Genomic DNA, 16670 nt, shown 5'->3' with positions numbered 1-16670 from the left:
AGGGCGGAGGGACGGGGGGGGGGGGGGGGGGGGGGGGGGGGGTACGAGCGAAAGTCCAAAACCTCTTAGCGTACACCACAATTCGGTTTTGCCGTAACCCTTTCACCTTCTGTAACTTTTGGCAAATGATTTCTGACTGTTACTGCAATAAAGCACTCGAGTTGAATTTATCTTGGTATTCTTAAAGTAAAACTGACAAAGCAAAGAGTGTAAAACAAACAAACAAAACAAACAAACAAACAAACCTGAATTTAATTTAAGACCCCTAATTCGTATTGTCGTTCCTTGTTCTGATTTTTGTGCACGTTTGTTTTCATATCGTGACTTTACTTGCGTGAGAACGAGAATGTATAACGTTGCGAAGACTTACCTACCTGCAGCCGATGGGTTCTAGATTTAGTGGGACTGGTTTAAGCAGATCGTGGGTGCAGGTGAGTCCTCTCAACGATCAATTTTTGACTTTTTTTTATACGTACGAATGAGGTTTTAAAGTTTATTCACACAGTTTGAAAACTTTGCTTCTATTTCACTTTCAGTTTTCACTTACTAATCTTCGTACACCGATCTAGTAAGATTTTCCGAAGTGAGAGGTGATTTTTGGCACGATATTTCTCATGGCATGTCCGGCGATTTATCAGTGCTGTAATTCGTCGGATCGGTGCGCGACATCGCGTAGCTGCAATCGGCTCAGTGAGAGCGTGTCTCGGACGCTGAATTCTTGCCCAATTCAAAACATGATTCAGCAACTTTTGATTTGAAATCGAGATCCTAGAATGTTGTTTTTCTCGAAATATACAGCTGAAGCTGAGCTGAAATTTCATCAGGTCAGTTGTTCAGCACCCTTCTTTAGATTTTGAGCACTTTTGTTGCTTCAAACGAACAAAATGCAAAAATTACAAATGATGGACTATTACTTTAAAAACAAAGGCAGAAAATATCACCGTTATGTTGAGCAAAGCTAAATTCTCTAATATTACCATATGGGCAAATCAAGTGTTTATTTATTTATTGAATAGAATCCTTGTCTTGCAAAAGAAGGCTCTTAGAATTATTAATGCTGTTCATTTTCTTATTTCCTCTGACCCATTCGTTTACAACCATAAAACTCTCAAGGTTCCTGACATACACTTGCTTCAGTTTGGCTCATTTATGTATCAGTTTATAACAACTTAATTACCAAAGTCTTTTCAAATAATATGTTTATTTTAAACACTCAGATTCATTCGTGTAATACCAGATCTGCCAAAGATTGTCATATTCCTTAGGTACGCCTTTCCAAATCATTTAATTGTGTATCATTTCAAGGTCCAGAATTTTTGGAATTCTTTAGGTACTAATTTTAAATAAATTAATAGCATGCCCGTCTTCAAGAAACAACTCAAACTTTGGCTAGTGGATAACTATTGTCAAGACTGATTTACACAATTTGTATTTATTCACTGTATATACCTTTGTAATCACCTTAGATACCTTTACTGTCGAACGGAATTGTCAGCCTCTCTGTGTTGTCTTGTCGTGTTTGTTCTTTGTCTCTTTATGATGCAGCATTAACTTAACAACTGAAATATTGTTTTCGTTTATTGTCATTATAATTCAAATGTCATTTTCAATGTATATCAGTACACACTTTAAGGGGATATCTGGTTTCCAAGCTCTGCTTCTTGGAGACCTCCTCCACTTGTTGCTTAATAATCAAAGTGTGATAATTACATGTACATGTTCTGTTATTTCCAATATAGTGAGCAAGTGGAAAATAAATGAACTGAACTGAACTGAACAGAACTGAAAAAAATAAAGAGCCCTGTAAAGATCAATACTTGTCAAAAATTATTAATTTGTATATTTCTGGTCGGATTTGTGATTGATATGATTGAGTGACCATTTATTTTAACAAGAAGAAATACGGATGCCAAATCAAGGATCATTGCCTAATGTGACAAACCAGGGTTAAACTTCTTGGATGGGCGGGGGGGGGGGGGGTGCACCAATTTTTCAAGGGGGCACTGGAGGCAAGTGGTATATGATGTGCAAGTCAAGATTTATATGGGGGTCCAACCCGGGGCACGGACCTCTGCTGGGGGGGGGGGGGGACGTGCCCCCTCCCCGCTGTAATGACCCTAACCTACAAATGGCATCAAGATTGATATGAAACTAGAGGGACATGAATTTATCTGTATCTCACCGATAAACAGGGTGCTCGCGTCAAAGAGACAATTTCCTCTATCTCATATAAGTCATATCCAAGAGCGACGAAAGAAGCCACCATTGCACCGATACTTGCTCCTGAAAACCTCTTCAGGTTTTTGGCAACTCCGACCTCTTCAAGAAGCTGTAAGAAACCATCCCTCTGGCTTAAATTATGATTCGAATGTTAGGGCATATCAACAGTCGCGCGGGTTGAAAGTAGCTATAGACCCTGGGAATATTAAATTATATTATTCGATTAAATTACGACCAAACAAGAGAAATGAACACTTAATTACAGTGTATATTATTCTAAGTATTCGTGTTTGCTTCTGTTTTACATATCATTTTCACTCTGGAGCGATTTTGCACGGTATTATAATCAATAGCCACTGACCTACGCCCTCTAGCGTCAAACGATGCTTGCCTCATCAACCCCGCTTTTAATTTCCAACAGCCAGCAATGATATTAAATAATATAAAAAAACTGTACCTAAGAACAATTTTAGGATTTGTTCACCAAGGTAAATAATCGTTTAAACAATTCCCTCTTTGTTTATCCTGAAGGAAAAGTTGTTTCGGCCTACAGGGTGGGGGTACCCATTGGCGCCCTAGTTACCGCCACCCACATTACATATATAAAATCTTAAATTGCACAAAAACACCTACAGGTTCCCCCTGAAGTTTAATCCTATTTCTGACGCATATTTGTGCCGAGTATTCTGTTATAATATAACAGAATAATCGGCACGAAATTTATGCGTCATTTAACAGAGTTCTTACAAAAGTGTAAATAAAAAATTTCACAAAATATTATCATATAGCAGTTAATATATAAAGATACTAGAAATAGCAATTACATGTAAATACCAGTTATACTATAGACAATGCAATCATAAGGGTGTCCACTGCAAGCATTCAACTGCAGCAGTTCCATTATAAATAGCGAGCTTTTTACAAAAGAATATTCTAAATTGACAAGCAGCTCATCAAATGTTTATACAACAGTACATAAAAACTATTTCTCTAATACGATTGATCACAACAGACAAATGAAGAGAAATATCAATTAAAGCATTTGTGTAATTTCAAAGAGTCATTACATTTATAAAAATTGGAAATTATCGTTGATCCAAAAGCAAAATTCTCTAAACTTTTCTCATAATTATACCAGTTATATCATAGACAATAGCAAGTACGGATAAACCGTTTTGAATACCCATGGTAGAATCTGCAACAAGATAGGCCTACTCGAAATACCTTTACAAATCCTTAATCGTGACAAGCAAACGACCCTTGCAACCATCATGATATTATGTCCTATTACTGAAAAATATAAAACACTGCCATCAATTGCATTGATGTGGGAATTATCTTTCTCACGAGGATTAACACAAAAGGTCACTGATAAATACCGCCCTCAATTTCCATAAAAAGCAAATTCAATACTGCCTTCAAGAGTCATCATATTCTTCCAACATAATATTGCTGTATGATGTACAACAAAGATTTCCAATTATTCTTCTTATACTTTTCTTTGTATCTCGCAACAATTTCAAAGTTGACTAAATTTGATTTCCATGTGAAGGCTTTCAAATCGAGAAACCATGTCCCGCGAATACGTGACTTTTTTTCTTTTTATTTATTATTCTGCGTCGTCAACAATGGAACCCCAAAGGCAAAAACATTTAAATCATTACAGATGAAATTCTGGTTGACTTACTGAACCACAGACTCGATAGTGACGTTGCTAGCATCCACGATGGTCCTCTTGATCTTCCTCTTAGAAGCTGCCTCCTGACGTTTCCTGGTGCAAAGATCCGAGATGGTGTAGAGGTAAGGGTTGAGGGAGGAATTGATGGGCAGGACGAAGACGACGATCCAAGCATAAGCCTCGGTTGGAATCTCCACCACACGAGCCTGGGCAAGGATACCCGTGATGATGACCGGTATCCAGCAGATGAAATCCGTGGAGACAATGGCGGCCATTTTGATGGCCATCCTCACCTCGTCGTCCTGACCCTTGTGGCGCCGCACCTTCTTGACTGACCTAGAGACGTTGACAAAGATAGCGATGTAGCAAGCCATGATCACACAGAAACACAGCAGGTTGACGCCCAGGAACAACACGATGGAGAAGAACCAGGAGGGGCGGGTACCAGCGGGGACTGGTATCCCTACGGTCAGATCGCTCATCCCCCGTGCTTCAACGGTATGCTCCCGGATCTCGTACTCGGTGACCTTTGTCCTCAGTGGCAACCCAATGCAGACGTCAGACAGGCCGTATATATCCGACTGCTCGTCTGTGGCCAGGATGGTGGGAACCAGTGCGATTACCGACGTACCAATCCAAATGCAGCCTGCGATGATCCTGGCTTTCTTGGGGCGAACGCGGTGGGTGCTGAAGGGAAAGACGATTGCTACGAACCGATCGATGCTGATGAAAGTCAAAAAGAAGACGGAGGCCTCACTGGCAACGATGGAGATCATTGACGCTATCCGACAAGGCACACTAGCTCGCCATTCGTCAGAAAGCTCGAAATACCGTTTACCAAAATACACATCGGCACCAGCTATGATCAGCATGTACAACCCCATTAAGGCATCAGAAACAGCCAAGTTGAACACCAGGAAAGATTGGACAATTCGACTCGCTTTGCCTTCCGTCTTCTCCCGACACCTCCACATCATGACGAAGATGTTGCCGACGAGGGCGCTCACTCCAAGGATCCACATGAAGACTTTCAGAACGACCCTGGGCATGAGTTCACCGCACATGAACAAGACGGGCTCTGGTTTCAGAGTTTTGCACTCAACATTTTCGGGGAAGAAACAGCACATCCGATGATTATCAACAAACCTATTGCAGGTAGTAAAAACAAAAGGCTTCATAGCCCGGGAGCTAATTGGTAATTAATTAACAATTCTGTGAGAGATCACATAAACAAGTGTGACCAATATTATACAAATTTCCAACTTCGTTAATTGTTTTTACAATTCGGGTGATTCACAATGCAGTGTGCCACCAAGAGTTTGCCACGGAGAGTTCATTTTTCCCAGTGCATTGTGGGAAATGGTCGACAAATTCGCAGCGCGGGACATTTGAAATTGTTAGTTTTTCCGGTCAGTGGTTTCGTAAGCGTATGATTCGAGGATCTGTTTGCCCTTTTTTCCCCCTTGTTATCAATATGGTGTTTTTTGTAAGGCGGCAGAACGCTTTGCCCCATCTAAGTTGTCTACTGACTCTCATTCAAATCGGCCATGTTTTGTCCACCGTAAACTTGAAAAATTGACTCTCCGTGGCAAACTCTTGGTGGCGCACTGCATTGTGAATCGCCCGAATTAAAGATTAAACGTTTTCGTTAAGCTACAAAGCGACAGAAACTCACAGCAGTGAAACGTTTTCAAGACCCTCAAATGCTAAATCCTCAACTTCTAATGGAGGCAAGTTTCCATCGTTGCGCACCAGTATCCTGAAGCAGAAAAATACGTAGGAAGAAAACGTATTAGACACTTTCTTATGATTCTGACGTCAAACTATCCAGATTAACTGGCAAAAAAATTACCAATAATCATTAGGTATATATACTCACAAAGTCTCTACGTTTCCGAGTCCAGTAAACGCATTTGCCTGAATCCTTTTGAGCGGCACATCGAAGATTGTACTATGTGTAAATAAAGAAATAGTGAAACAGCTTGCAGTGTATGTAGAAAGGTTCAAGATTTTGGCGTCAAATTTATACATTCAACCTAAAAAGAAAGTCCCCTTTAAAAGTGTTTTGACAAACTGAAAATGTACTGGACACACCTTGCTCAAATTACGACTGATCAGTACAGAAATTCCTTAGCAATCCAGCTATTTGCTTTATTTGGCCCGAAAAAGTGATAATGTGTACATAATTATGTAGTTGATGACAAGTGGTACCGAGAAAAAAGTTCCACTTTTTTATACGTGCAAGGTGAGTGTGAACCACAGCTTGGACGTCTAAAAAAGTGCAACTGTTTTCGGTATCATTGGTCATAAATTGCAAAAATTCGTACACATTATCACTGTTGTGGGCCGAATAAAGAGCATGGTTGGATTGTAAGAAATTTCTGTACTGATTAGTAGTTAGTTGAGCGAAAGGTGCTCAGTTTTTTTTGAGTTAGACAAAAAAGTATTGGAAGGGGGGACTCTTTTTTTGGTTGAGTGTATCGATACATTATTCCATAAAGCAGTTGGTACAGTGGCCACATTTGATCAGTTTTCATCCACAATCAGTTTTTAGTATTGTTATGTCACTACAAACGTAATTTGATATTCACTACTATTATAGTGTAGCAGTTGGGTGTAGGCGACTCTCTTTGCTACGAGGTTCTCCAGACTTAGTTAATTTCCTCGTATTATCCGGAACTCGTCTTATGCGAAATAGCATTTTCACCACGATCGTGTGCAAAAACAATGTGGATACAACGCAAGTGTTTTCTTGAAATGACAGAGTGATTAGCTTTCCAAATTGAATGGGTCCACTGATTGACAAGTTTTTTTCCTGAAATGCTCCTTAAAATGATTAGACAACAATGCATTACGCGAGGGGATCGAAAAGCGCTTGTCTTAACCGAATTCTCACTTTACCAAAGCTCGTTGTAAGCATCCCTATAGGAATGTGCTCGGGACTGGCGAAATATGGCGAAATTTGCTCGTTATTGCGAGCCGAGCTCGCAATAACGAGAGTCGATATCAGATTACGAGTTTTGCACATAAACTTACATTCCTTGTAGACCAGATAATTCCTCCATGGCCAACGTCTGAAGCTCCGTTAGGGACGTATTAGACAGATCTCTAAAATAAAAAGATAAATATTACCATACCAAAGAATACCTGGCCAGGCTGTGAGGCAGATTTTATTTTGATTTGAAATTAAGATAAAAAGGATCTTAATTTCATTTTCACTTACAACCAAACCAAGCTGGTCAGGCCATCAAAGGTGTGCCTCGGTATTTCATTTATCTTGTTGTTCTTCAATGACCTAAAAGTGAAGATAAAAGCCAGTTCGTATTAGTAATGCAAGCCAATTACATGTATTACCTATTTATTTCATTTATTTATTTATTTCATTTGTTGTCTTATTTATACAGGGTGGCTTTATCAGTTAAGAAACATTGCTTTCCATAAGGGCCCTGCTCATAGTACTTCAATATTAATTAAAAACAGTATGAGAAATTGCTTTGAAACAAAACAAAAACGTACATATCATAAAAAATACAAAGATTAACAATCCAATGAAAAGAGACACAGAGAAGAAAAAAACCCCTAAAACCCGAGAAGTAAAAACAAAAATCCTCAATCGAAAGCAGTTGACATGTTAAGCTGAAAATTATGGGAAAGATGAATGTAAGTTTAAACTCGAAACGACAAGACAGAACAAATGGGAATTAATTTTAAAAAATGTTAATAATAAAGTGCCAGTAAAACAATTACAATAAAAGGTATGAACAACACATTATCGAGAAGACACAAAATGTACAACAAACATAAACAAAGAAATTAAAATGAAATAAAGACTTAACCCCCCAAAAGTCCAAGTACAACAAATCCTTAAATTGAAAGTACTTGATGTCAGACAGATTTAGCATAAGGAAATAAACAAAGTTTGTTTTAAAAAATGCCAGTAAAATTATAACATTAAAAAGAAAGTACAACACACTATCGAGACACAAAGTCTACAACAATTTTACTTGATATCGGATAACAAAAACAGTGTCCATTTCCTGAATGGACCTTACAATATACGTTGCAGGTATATAAAAGGATGCTCTTTGTCATTTTCATTTATCAACTTTGAGCACGAAATGTAAGCTCAAGCTTATCTACGCGATACATTTCCAGCCAACGCCGCTTTTAACCAGTTGGTATAATGATGTATATAATCCACTGTAGGCAAAAACCCAAATGCTAATGTCAAATCGATTACCACACATATTGAAAGCCTTTGTGACTTTCAATGCGCCGTATTCTTGAACCGTGAGGGCGCTGTCAAGGATATCTAATTTAACGTCTGGGGGTCGTGAAGCAACGTACGTGGACGCACTTAAAGTTATAGTCCATCATTTGTAATTTGTGCATTTTGTTCGTTTGAAGCAACGAAAGTGCTCAAAATCTAAAGAAGGGTACTGAACAACTAACCTGATAAAGTTTCAGCTCAGCTTCAGCTAAATATTCTGAGAAAAACAGCATTCTAGGATCTCAATTCAAATCAAAAGTTGCTGAATCATGTTTTTGAATTGCGCCTGAATTCAGCGTCCGAGACACGTTCTCGCTGAGCCGAATGCAGCTACGCGATGTCGCGCACTGATCTGACGAATTATAGCGCGCGCTTCGCCGAATAACAAAACGAACTACTAATTTAATTTTTCCTACGGTGCGTCTTAAGAAGCACCGTTGGAAAGGCCTTCTTTCGTTGTTTACTTCAAAATGACAGCTTACCAGAAAGAATAATTTCACAGGGAGTTTAGTCCCCTTACTATCTTTCAACCCAGTATGTTTTTCAACAATAATTACGCCAGCTACTTTTCAGATAGCTGCAAATGATGGACTATAGCTTTAAGTACGTACAGTGTATGCTTGAAGCTAGTAGCAGGGTCATGTGAAATGTCGAAGTGCATAAAGACTAAAGTGTGGTGAGTATCTCTGCTGGCTTCACGCATACACCGTACGTACGTAAGTGCGTCCACGTTGCTTCAGGACCCCCAGACGTAAAATTAGATTTCCATGACAGCGCCCTCATGCGTTCAAGAATATGGCGCATTCACAGAATATTGAAATAAAGCAGCAATGAACAAAAAATTAACTAACATACTTACAACACTTTCAGATTTTTTAGCTCCTTGAAAATTCCTCCTTCGAGGCTGATGTCAACTCCAGACAAATGTCTGCCGATAGAATGTATACATCGATATGGGAGACAAGTGGTTGATATCAAGTGCTTGTTATAATTGTCTGACACTTTTAACAATTATAATTAGTACTCGTTTCTGATCAAAAGCTCCAGTTTTACATCGATGCATATCGCAGCTCGGTCCAACCTCAATCAATTCTATCGCGTTAGAATCGCGTCAACGCAGCTTGTGAGATATTGTCCAATTACATGATATATAAATGGACGCGGAACGCGCAAAGGCTGAGAGGAACAAAAGTATAAATGGACGCGGAACGCGCAAAAGCTGAGAGGAACAAAAGTTGATAACGTACAAAATTCCATGGGGTTGTCTAAGGGGCGTGCCTAACTAGCACACGGCGATACGTCAATAAGCAATTTGCGAGTTAAATTTGAACAACATCTGGAACGCTGACTTAATCCAATGCCTTGCACCGTTTAAATTTGCATTCTCCCGATCAAAGAGATTGTTACTATATCATATATGATTCGGGGCAAGCCTTATGCTGGCAACCCCCAGCTCCAGAATGGTCTTTGCGTTATTCTCACCAATGTAAACAATGTATTGGCGCTGAGCGTCTTTACGTAACTATGCAAGAACTTTCCCCGAATCATGTGATTAGCAACAGTGTCCGCTTTGGTCTGGAGAATTTAAAGTGAAAATGTGCCAAGTATTCTGCGCAAATCAGTGTACCAAACGTTTTTCAATTTTTTGAAGGGCATGGGTCACTCGCAAATGGCTTATTAACTTTGACTTACAATGTGTACGTTGTAGCGGCTATGTTGGAGAGCGTGGTCGCATTCCAACCGTTTGCACAGGACACCACAAAGTGGCCGTCCGGACTGTAGTGGCAGTCGCAACCGGTGGGACATCGTTTTTTATCTACAGACGGACGAAGAATTTGATGTGGAATAATGAAAAAACAAAAAAATAATCAACAGATATACAGTGCAATGAGTTCGATGAACTGTAGACGACAAATGTTGAGGATTACATTGGCAGTTTTACTCATCCGTTCAGCGAACGGGGACGATTTGCAAACGGACAATATAGAAATATCACGTGTGAAGCAATTTAACAAGTTTACTTCAATTAGAGCTAATATTGTAAATCTGCAATGATATGGCAAACAGTACCTGAGATTCATCACTGTCTGTATTTCAATAATAGCGTGCATGGGGCTTTTAATACGACAACATCATTTGCTAACAAAATAAAGCCTAAACATGTACTCTATACTGTGGCAAGTAATGTTGAAAAGGTAAAATGACGCCAAAGAAGGAATTATAAATATCGGTTGAAACATGAAGTGGGATTGTATTAATTACCACAGTCTGTTTCGTCATCGAGGTTTGGGCAGTCCTGTGCTCCGTTGCAAACCAGAGCTCTTGGGATGCACTGAGCTTGGACATATCCATGGTCGGCCGTCTGGGTGGTCGGTTGGTAGGTAGTTGGCCAGTAGGTATGCAGTAGATTTGGCGTGGTCAAAGGCTGGGTGTAGGCAGGGGAAGTCGGTTGTGAGTTGGGGACAGTAGCAGGGGTGTCGACGTTATCACACTTGTACGACCCTGGGCAAACTATTTCACCTAAAGTGAAACAGAATCAGGAAATAAATCATGAAAGCTAGAGTGTCATGGGCTTATATACTTCAACCCTTTGGGGCAGCAGCATTTGGCTTTCGAAGGTTCATCACACGGGGAACAAAACAAAAGCCAAGCTTCACCAAATCATTACTGTTTACATAATACCCTAGTCTTGACAAAAACTGTCACACACATCCTGGTGTGATTTGTTTTCGTTTTGCTGAAAGAACACTTACCTTTTTGTGATCTGTGTACAGAACGTTAAAACGGTGGTTGTGTTTAAAAGCCCGTAACTTAAAAAAACATATAAGTGATTTGAATGATTCTTGTACTAAAAGAAAGCTTGTGAATTGGGCTTTCATATCCTAGATTTTGAAAGTGCTACATTTAGAACTTTACTGAGACGATGGTCGCGACATATGGGTTTCAGTTTTTTTGATTCACCCTGCATAGATGAGAGTTTAGCCAAGTTTGACGCGAAACCGAGAGAGGTGTCACTGAGGCATCAAGTTGATGCGATCAGAATGACTTTAACTTACTGCAGTTGGCTTCATCTCTGTAATTCAGACAATCCAGGTAGCCATCGCAGATGGCTGTTTGACTGATGCAAAAGCCGTTCCCGCAGTGGAACTCTCCACTTTGGCACAAATCTGAAAAGGTAAACAACGCCAGTTTATAAAGACAACGTGATGGTGTCGCAAGTTCCTGATACGAGCTCTGTAACTCAAGTCCCAAAAGAGGTATCTTATTTACTTGAGATAATTCCAGTTAGGAAAATCAGTTGAAATCCGACTCGACAAAGGCTGGTTTCCTATGTCTGTAGTAACACTTGCATATTGAGAACTAATGAGCTAATGGCTTTACTGTTTCTCTCCAGCATGATAGCTGTACAGCTTCACTGCGTAGTTAACTACTTATAAATCAGCATTTAGTATCAACAGTTTATGACTAGAATTTGTACATTCTGTAAGAGAATGATAGTTGTGTGATTCCAACAAAGTAAGATTGGACATACCCCCAAGATCAGTGACATTCAAACGCTCGATTACAATCGAGAATCCTCGGAATTCTTTGGAGTTGTCAGTCATCATCGTCAGCCAGACGTTCTCCGACCACACCATGGTCCGCTGCCCGATGTCCTCCCCCGTCAAGCCAAAAACAACTCGCCACCTGATACCCGGAGAAGTGCTCCCCACACCAGACTTCGGAAGTCGGGTTACATAGAGGAAATCGTAGCGTTCCTCCATCGCGAAATCGACTATCCTCATCACGTAGGAATCGCCTGGTTGACGAACCACTTGCCACGTGCATGTGAGGTCATTAGGGTAGTTACCAGGGTAGGATGGGGATTGGAACACGATAGCGTCATCCTCAACATAGACGTCGCGAGCTCCACACACACCTAAAGTGTCATGATAACATTATAGGTACTATTGGCGTCGCCAGGGTTTTGTCTAGAGGTGGCAAAGCACATTATTTCCCCAAATCCTTGTACTTTCTCCAACATAATTGATCAATTTTTCGAGGGTGGGCGGAGGACATTTGTCTACCCCAACCCCATTGACACCCTTGCAGACGCCCATGTTGTTTAATGTGCATTAAATTAACAGCAGTATGACTTAGTTTTTGGCTTTTCTGAGGGGGGGGGGGTGAACACCCCTCCCCTCCCCCCCCCCGCGACGCCCACGATAGGTACCATTGTTTTTTTCCCATCCCGTCAGAAATCGGGTTTTAGGTAAGATGTGATTAATCATAATGGACACCAAGAACCTTCTCTTTGAAATATGAAGGTACCAGCAGTGCGTTATAACTTTTCTGAAGCAAGAACAGTAGAAATCGTAATTATTTGACACCAAGTAGGCCTATACTTTCTTACTGCCCAATCCGCTTACGTCCTGAAACAGAAGCTCATGTTTCTCCTATCACTAATTATTCAGTTCAATTATAAACAACTAAGCAAAAACATGTGTGCCACGTGGTCGGTTCGTACCGCAGTTTTCTTCGTCCGATCCATCGATGCAGGTCGCCATACCGTTGCAGACGGAGGTTGCAGCGTTTAGACAAGTCAGCCCAGTCACCGATGGAGACCTGCATTGGAATTCACTGTCCGAGCAGGAACCTGATTTGTGATTCAAAAAAGTGCACGTAGTCTTATTTTGTAATCTTCGCGTTAACTGGTATTGAAGGTAATGTACTTTCTCCAAGCTGTGTCAATTGCAATGATGATGATGTCGGTAAGTATGAGGTTTCGATAAATTCGTGAGACAGCTCTACAAAATAAATAGCAGGGCGTTATAAACTTGGAATATACCCTAAGCTCGTATGTTTGCCATCAGTATTTCTATAGGCTTTCCTATAAGCTTTCTTAGATATTTCACTGATATCTTACAAGATTCTACAGGTGGCTGGTCTTCGGATCTTACATCTGATTATACAATGAATACGGGCAATCTATAGGATTCTACTGGAAGCTGTTGAAAAGTAATAAACACAATTATAGGATCCTTTGAGATTGCTTTAATGTTTAGGCAAGAATCTACAGACTCATTGGTACGGTTTATTTGGAGGAGAAGGGTTGGACGATACTGGCTTAAGAACAAAGGGCTCATTCTCGGAGTATGCACACAGTGTTTGGATAACGTACTGACCTTCAGGCATTTCTTGTGATAACGTTGCAGAAAATCCCTTCCTAGTTCCCTGGCCGTTACTCTGAAATTTCAGCCAGATTTTCGGCCCTCTGGAAATTATCCGGAACATGTAAATGAAACCGCTCAAGCGCATAATCTGCGAGTTTTCGTCCGAGGGATCGTGGCCGTTGCCCACGATCAGATTGTCCTTGCTGCGCTCAGTATGAAAGCGGGTGCACTGCAGGACCACGATGCGGTCCGCGTCGGCAGTGACCAACCAGACACACAGGGCATCGTTCGGGTACGGGAGCGGATAATTAATCGATTGGAACGGCACTGAAGTCACTGTTGAATTGCTCAAAAGAAGGTAACTCTTCCCGCATGGATCTATAGTAAACATGGTGATTACAAAATGAATTCAGTTTCGTTATAACACTACATGTGTTATAACACTACGTGTTTTATAATGACTTGACGTAGGTTATGAATATAATAGATCTTTTGACATTGATATTCATACATCGCTTTGTCAGAGGGGTCAAAGCACTTGCTGTAATGCATAATATTTGCATAATTGGTCGACTTATTTAGTTCAGAATTCCATAGAATGCAGCACTACAAGCATTTCTTATACCTTATGCAATCGTTACTCAGTGTTACCAAGCCCTTACATTAGCACTAACTGCACGTGTTCTCAAACGTTTCCATATTAAGATCTACTTGACGAACTGTAAGTCGCCTTAAGCTTATAAGTACCATTACCGTTATAAGAAAACACAAGTCTGATACATACAACAGTTTCTTTCGTCGGACAGGTCGTTGCAATGTGCTTTCCCATCGCATATCTCCTCCATCCAACTAATGCATCCGCCTTTGGGACACCGGTAATCACCAACATCCGCGCACGATCCTGGGAATCAAAGAGTTACAAAGGAATATTATAACATGGACAACCTACCATAAGTTGATAGAAAATAATCATTAACGTAATGTAAGTATTGCAATGCACAATATAATCGCTCATATCTACTTGGGTCTCGAAGAAGACGTCTGCAAAAGAGCCCACGTGGCAACAATTTTGTTTGAAAGAGTCACATTAGTCTCTGTGAGTATGGCAGAAGACCATGAGAGTCTTGAAAGAGGCTCTGTGAGCCTTGCAGACTCTGTGGGTCTTGTAGTCTCAATTGGTTACCGTTCTGTGAGTCCAGCTGAAGACTTTTCAAGTCTAGCTTGCGACCCTATGAGTTTAGCAGGAGACTATTTGGGTCTAACCTGAAACTCTTGGAGTGTAGAAGAAGTCTCCGTGGTAAGGCTCTCTAAGGAGACCCTCTAAGTCTAGAAGGAGGTTCAGTGAGTCTTTGCAGAAGGCTCTGTGAGCCTAATAGCCTAATAGGACACTCTGCGATCCCCCGACTCTGGGTCTCACAGGAGACTATGTCAGTCTAGGAGGAGACTCTGAGAGTCCCGTATGAGAGTATGTGAGTCTAGAACAGACTATTTGATTCTAGCAGAAGAAAAATCCGTGAGTCTAGCAGAAGACGCTTTGAGCCACCAAGAGACTCTGAGTCTACCAGGAGACTATAAGTCTAACAGAGACTATGTGAGTCTAGCAGGCGACTCTGTGAGTCTAACAGGAGGCTCTGTGAGTCTTGCAGAAGGCTCCGGGAGACTCTGAGAGTCTCACAGTAGACTATATGAGTCTTAACGAAGACTCCATGAGACTTGCTGGAGACTCTAAGAGTCTAACAGGAGACTCTGTGAGTCTTAGAAGAGACCGAGAGTCTCTCAGGAGACTCTATAACTGATTCTGTGCGTTTTGGAGCAGACTCTGCACCTACTGTACCTACCACAGGCAAGCTCGTCTCCGTGAAGAGGACATTGTGGTATGCCATCACACACCTGGTCCCGAGGGATACAGTTGTCTTCAAGTGGACAAGAAAATTGATGTCCACCGCATTCTGAAATGAGACAAATATCAATTCAGGCCCGGATTAAGTGTTTCGTAGGCCTTAGGCACCAGTGTTACGTAGGCCCTACTTCGCCCTAGGCACCGGCACTAAATCCATGATGGTGCTATTAATGCACAAAGTCAAGCCAGGATAAACAGTATAGGTCCTAGCTCTAAGCCTGCTGGCAACAAGGGCGTCAATCGCTTCTCATAAGAGCGGTCCCCAATTTGGCGATCCTGTACAAACATATGTGAGGTCTAGCTTCTTCAAAAGATAAACAAAAGAGGGACAATATAGGGGGTCCCCGATTGCAAGCAAATTCCCACTTGTGTGTGTGGGTAGGCCTATTTATGTATTTTATGGCCCACTGCTGTATTTTCGTAGGCCCCAATTTTTTTTCGTAGCTAGTCCCCCCCCCCCCCCGAATTTTTCGTAGGCCCTAGGCACAGTGCCTACTGTGCCTATTGGCTAATCCCGACCTGTATCAATTCATTAGTGGCACTAAAACATTTTATGCTGGTTAAAGACAATACAAATCAACAGAATGAAGTTTTTCTGTTTGGTAGACTGGGCAGCAAAGTACGCTTACCTGCATGCATGGGTTCAAATGATTGAATCTCAATGGCGAAGCGAATATCAGAACTCTCGACAGACTGTAATGTAATCCACACCTCATTGGTGTTAGATGTTACTGTCTGTCTTGCGTACGATCCCGACAATACCGCGAAAGCCGTCTCTTTGTTAATCACGTCGCCCTGACCGAAAATCAACATGCTCCGCTCTGAGAGGTCCAGGTCCCTCACTGTGATCCGGATTCGACTTCCGACAGTGGCAGCTACGCGCCACAGGCAGCTCTGGCCATAGGGGTATGCCTCGGCGTCTTTCTGAAGTACGTACGGCAGGCCGTTGGTGACAGTAATGGTCGATACATCGCCGCAATGATCTAGTTATAGAGTGATTCGAGAGGAAATAAAAACTTGAATGTAAAAAATAATCTACACTTTGAGCGAAGGGGAAAGACCTACAATTTTTTTATTAATACGTTTGACTAATTTGAGATACCCGATCTGAAAAGGCTGCTCGATTACAACTGCCAATTTGGTGTTTATAATATGTGAAATCATTTTTTTTCCTAATCTTATATTTTCTTCTCATGTTTTTAGAAAAGTTAAGTCCAAAACGCCGTAGCGTACCCATATGCGGATGTCGTTTGGGAGAAAAAAATTCGCGGCCGGCACACCTCCAAAATGGCTGATAATAAATTGTCTGGGCGGCGAATTATACCATAGTGCGTTATTAATGCTCGATGCCCTACCGCAATCCGTTTCGTCCGTCCACTGATTCAAACAGTCGATCTTGCGATCACAGACGGCCTCGGGATGGTAACACTCTCGGTGGGTCACTTCCCG

At 41.2% G+C, this 16670-nt stretch overlaps 2 protein-coding genes across 2 annotated transcripts; both read right to left on the bottom strand.

The window, feature by feature from the left end:
- Positions 1-3872: 3872 nt before the first annotated feature.
- Positions 3873-12076, bottom strand: LOC119731134 (G-protein coupled receptor GRL101-like). The gene is made up of 10 exons (XM_038204157.1): positions 11701-12076; positions 11225-11335; positions 10431-10688; positions 9861-9984; positions 9028-9096; positions 7122-7193; positions 6935-7006; positions 5778-5849; positions 5574-5657; positions 3873-5044 (listed from the first exon to the last, which is right to left on the bottom strand). The coding sequence occupies exons 1-10, from the start codon at positions 11951-11953 to the stop codon at positions 3904-3906; spliced, it is 2256 nt and encodes a 751-aa protein (XP_038060085.1). The 5' UTR covers positions 11954-12076; the 3' UTR covers positions 3873-3903.
- Positions 12077-12637: 561 nt separating this feature from the next.
- On the bottom strand, positions 12638-16458 carry LOC119731338 (low-density lipoprotein receptor-related protein 2-like). The gene is made up of 7 exons (XM_038204512.1): positions 16455-16458; positions 15851-16204; positions 15160-15270; positions 14585-14647; positions 14106-14222; positions 13334-13699; positions 12638-12804 (listed from the first exon to the last, which is right to left on the bottom strand). Exons 1-7 carry the CDS (start codon positions 16456-16458, stop codon positions 12638-12640), a joined length of 1182 nt encoding a protein of 393 aa, XP_038060440.1.
- Between the last annotated feature and the right edge of the window lie 212 nt (positions 16459-16670).

Source organism: Patiria miniata, unplaced genomic scaffold (assembly GCF_015706575.1).
Source record: "Patiria miniata isolate m_02_andy unplaced genomic scaffold, ASM1570657v1 HiC_scaffold_23, whole genome shotgun sequence".
In the NCBI taxonomy this organism is placed as follows: Eukaryota; Metazoa; Echinodermata; class Asteroidea; order Valvatida; family Asterinidae; genus Patiria; species Patiria miniata.
This window is presented reverse-complemented; position numbering and strand designations above follow the sequence as displayed.

Coding starts and splice junctions, on each gene's coding strand:
- LOC119731134 (XM_038204157.1), bottom strand. CDS start 11,953: ATGAGGATAGTCGATTTCGCGATGGAGGAACGCTACGATTTCCTCTAT. Junction 11,336..11,700: donor GAATGTCACTGATCTTGGGG/GTATGTCCAATC, acceptor TTACCTTTTCAG/ATTTGTGCCAAAGTGGAGAG. Junction 7,194..9,027: donor CTAAAAAATCTGAAAGTGTT/GTAAGTATGTTA, acceptor CTTCACTTTTAG/GTCATTGAAGAACAACAAGA.
- LOC119731338 (XM_038204512.1), bottom strand. Junction 14,223..14,584: donor CTACACTCCAAGAGTTTCAG/GTTAGACCCAAA, acceptor TTTGATTCCCAG/GATCGTGCGCGGATGTTGGT. Junction 12,805..13,333: donor ATCACAAGAAATGCCTGAAG/GTCAGTACGTTA, acceptor ATCACAAATCAG/GTTCCTGCTCGGACAGTGAA.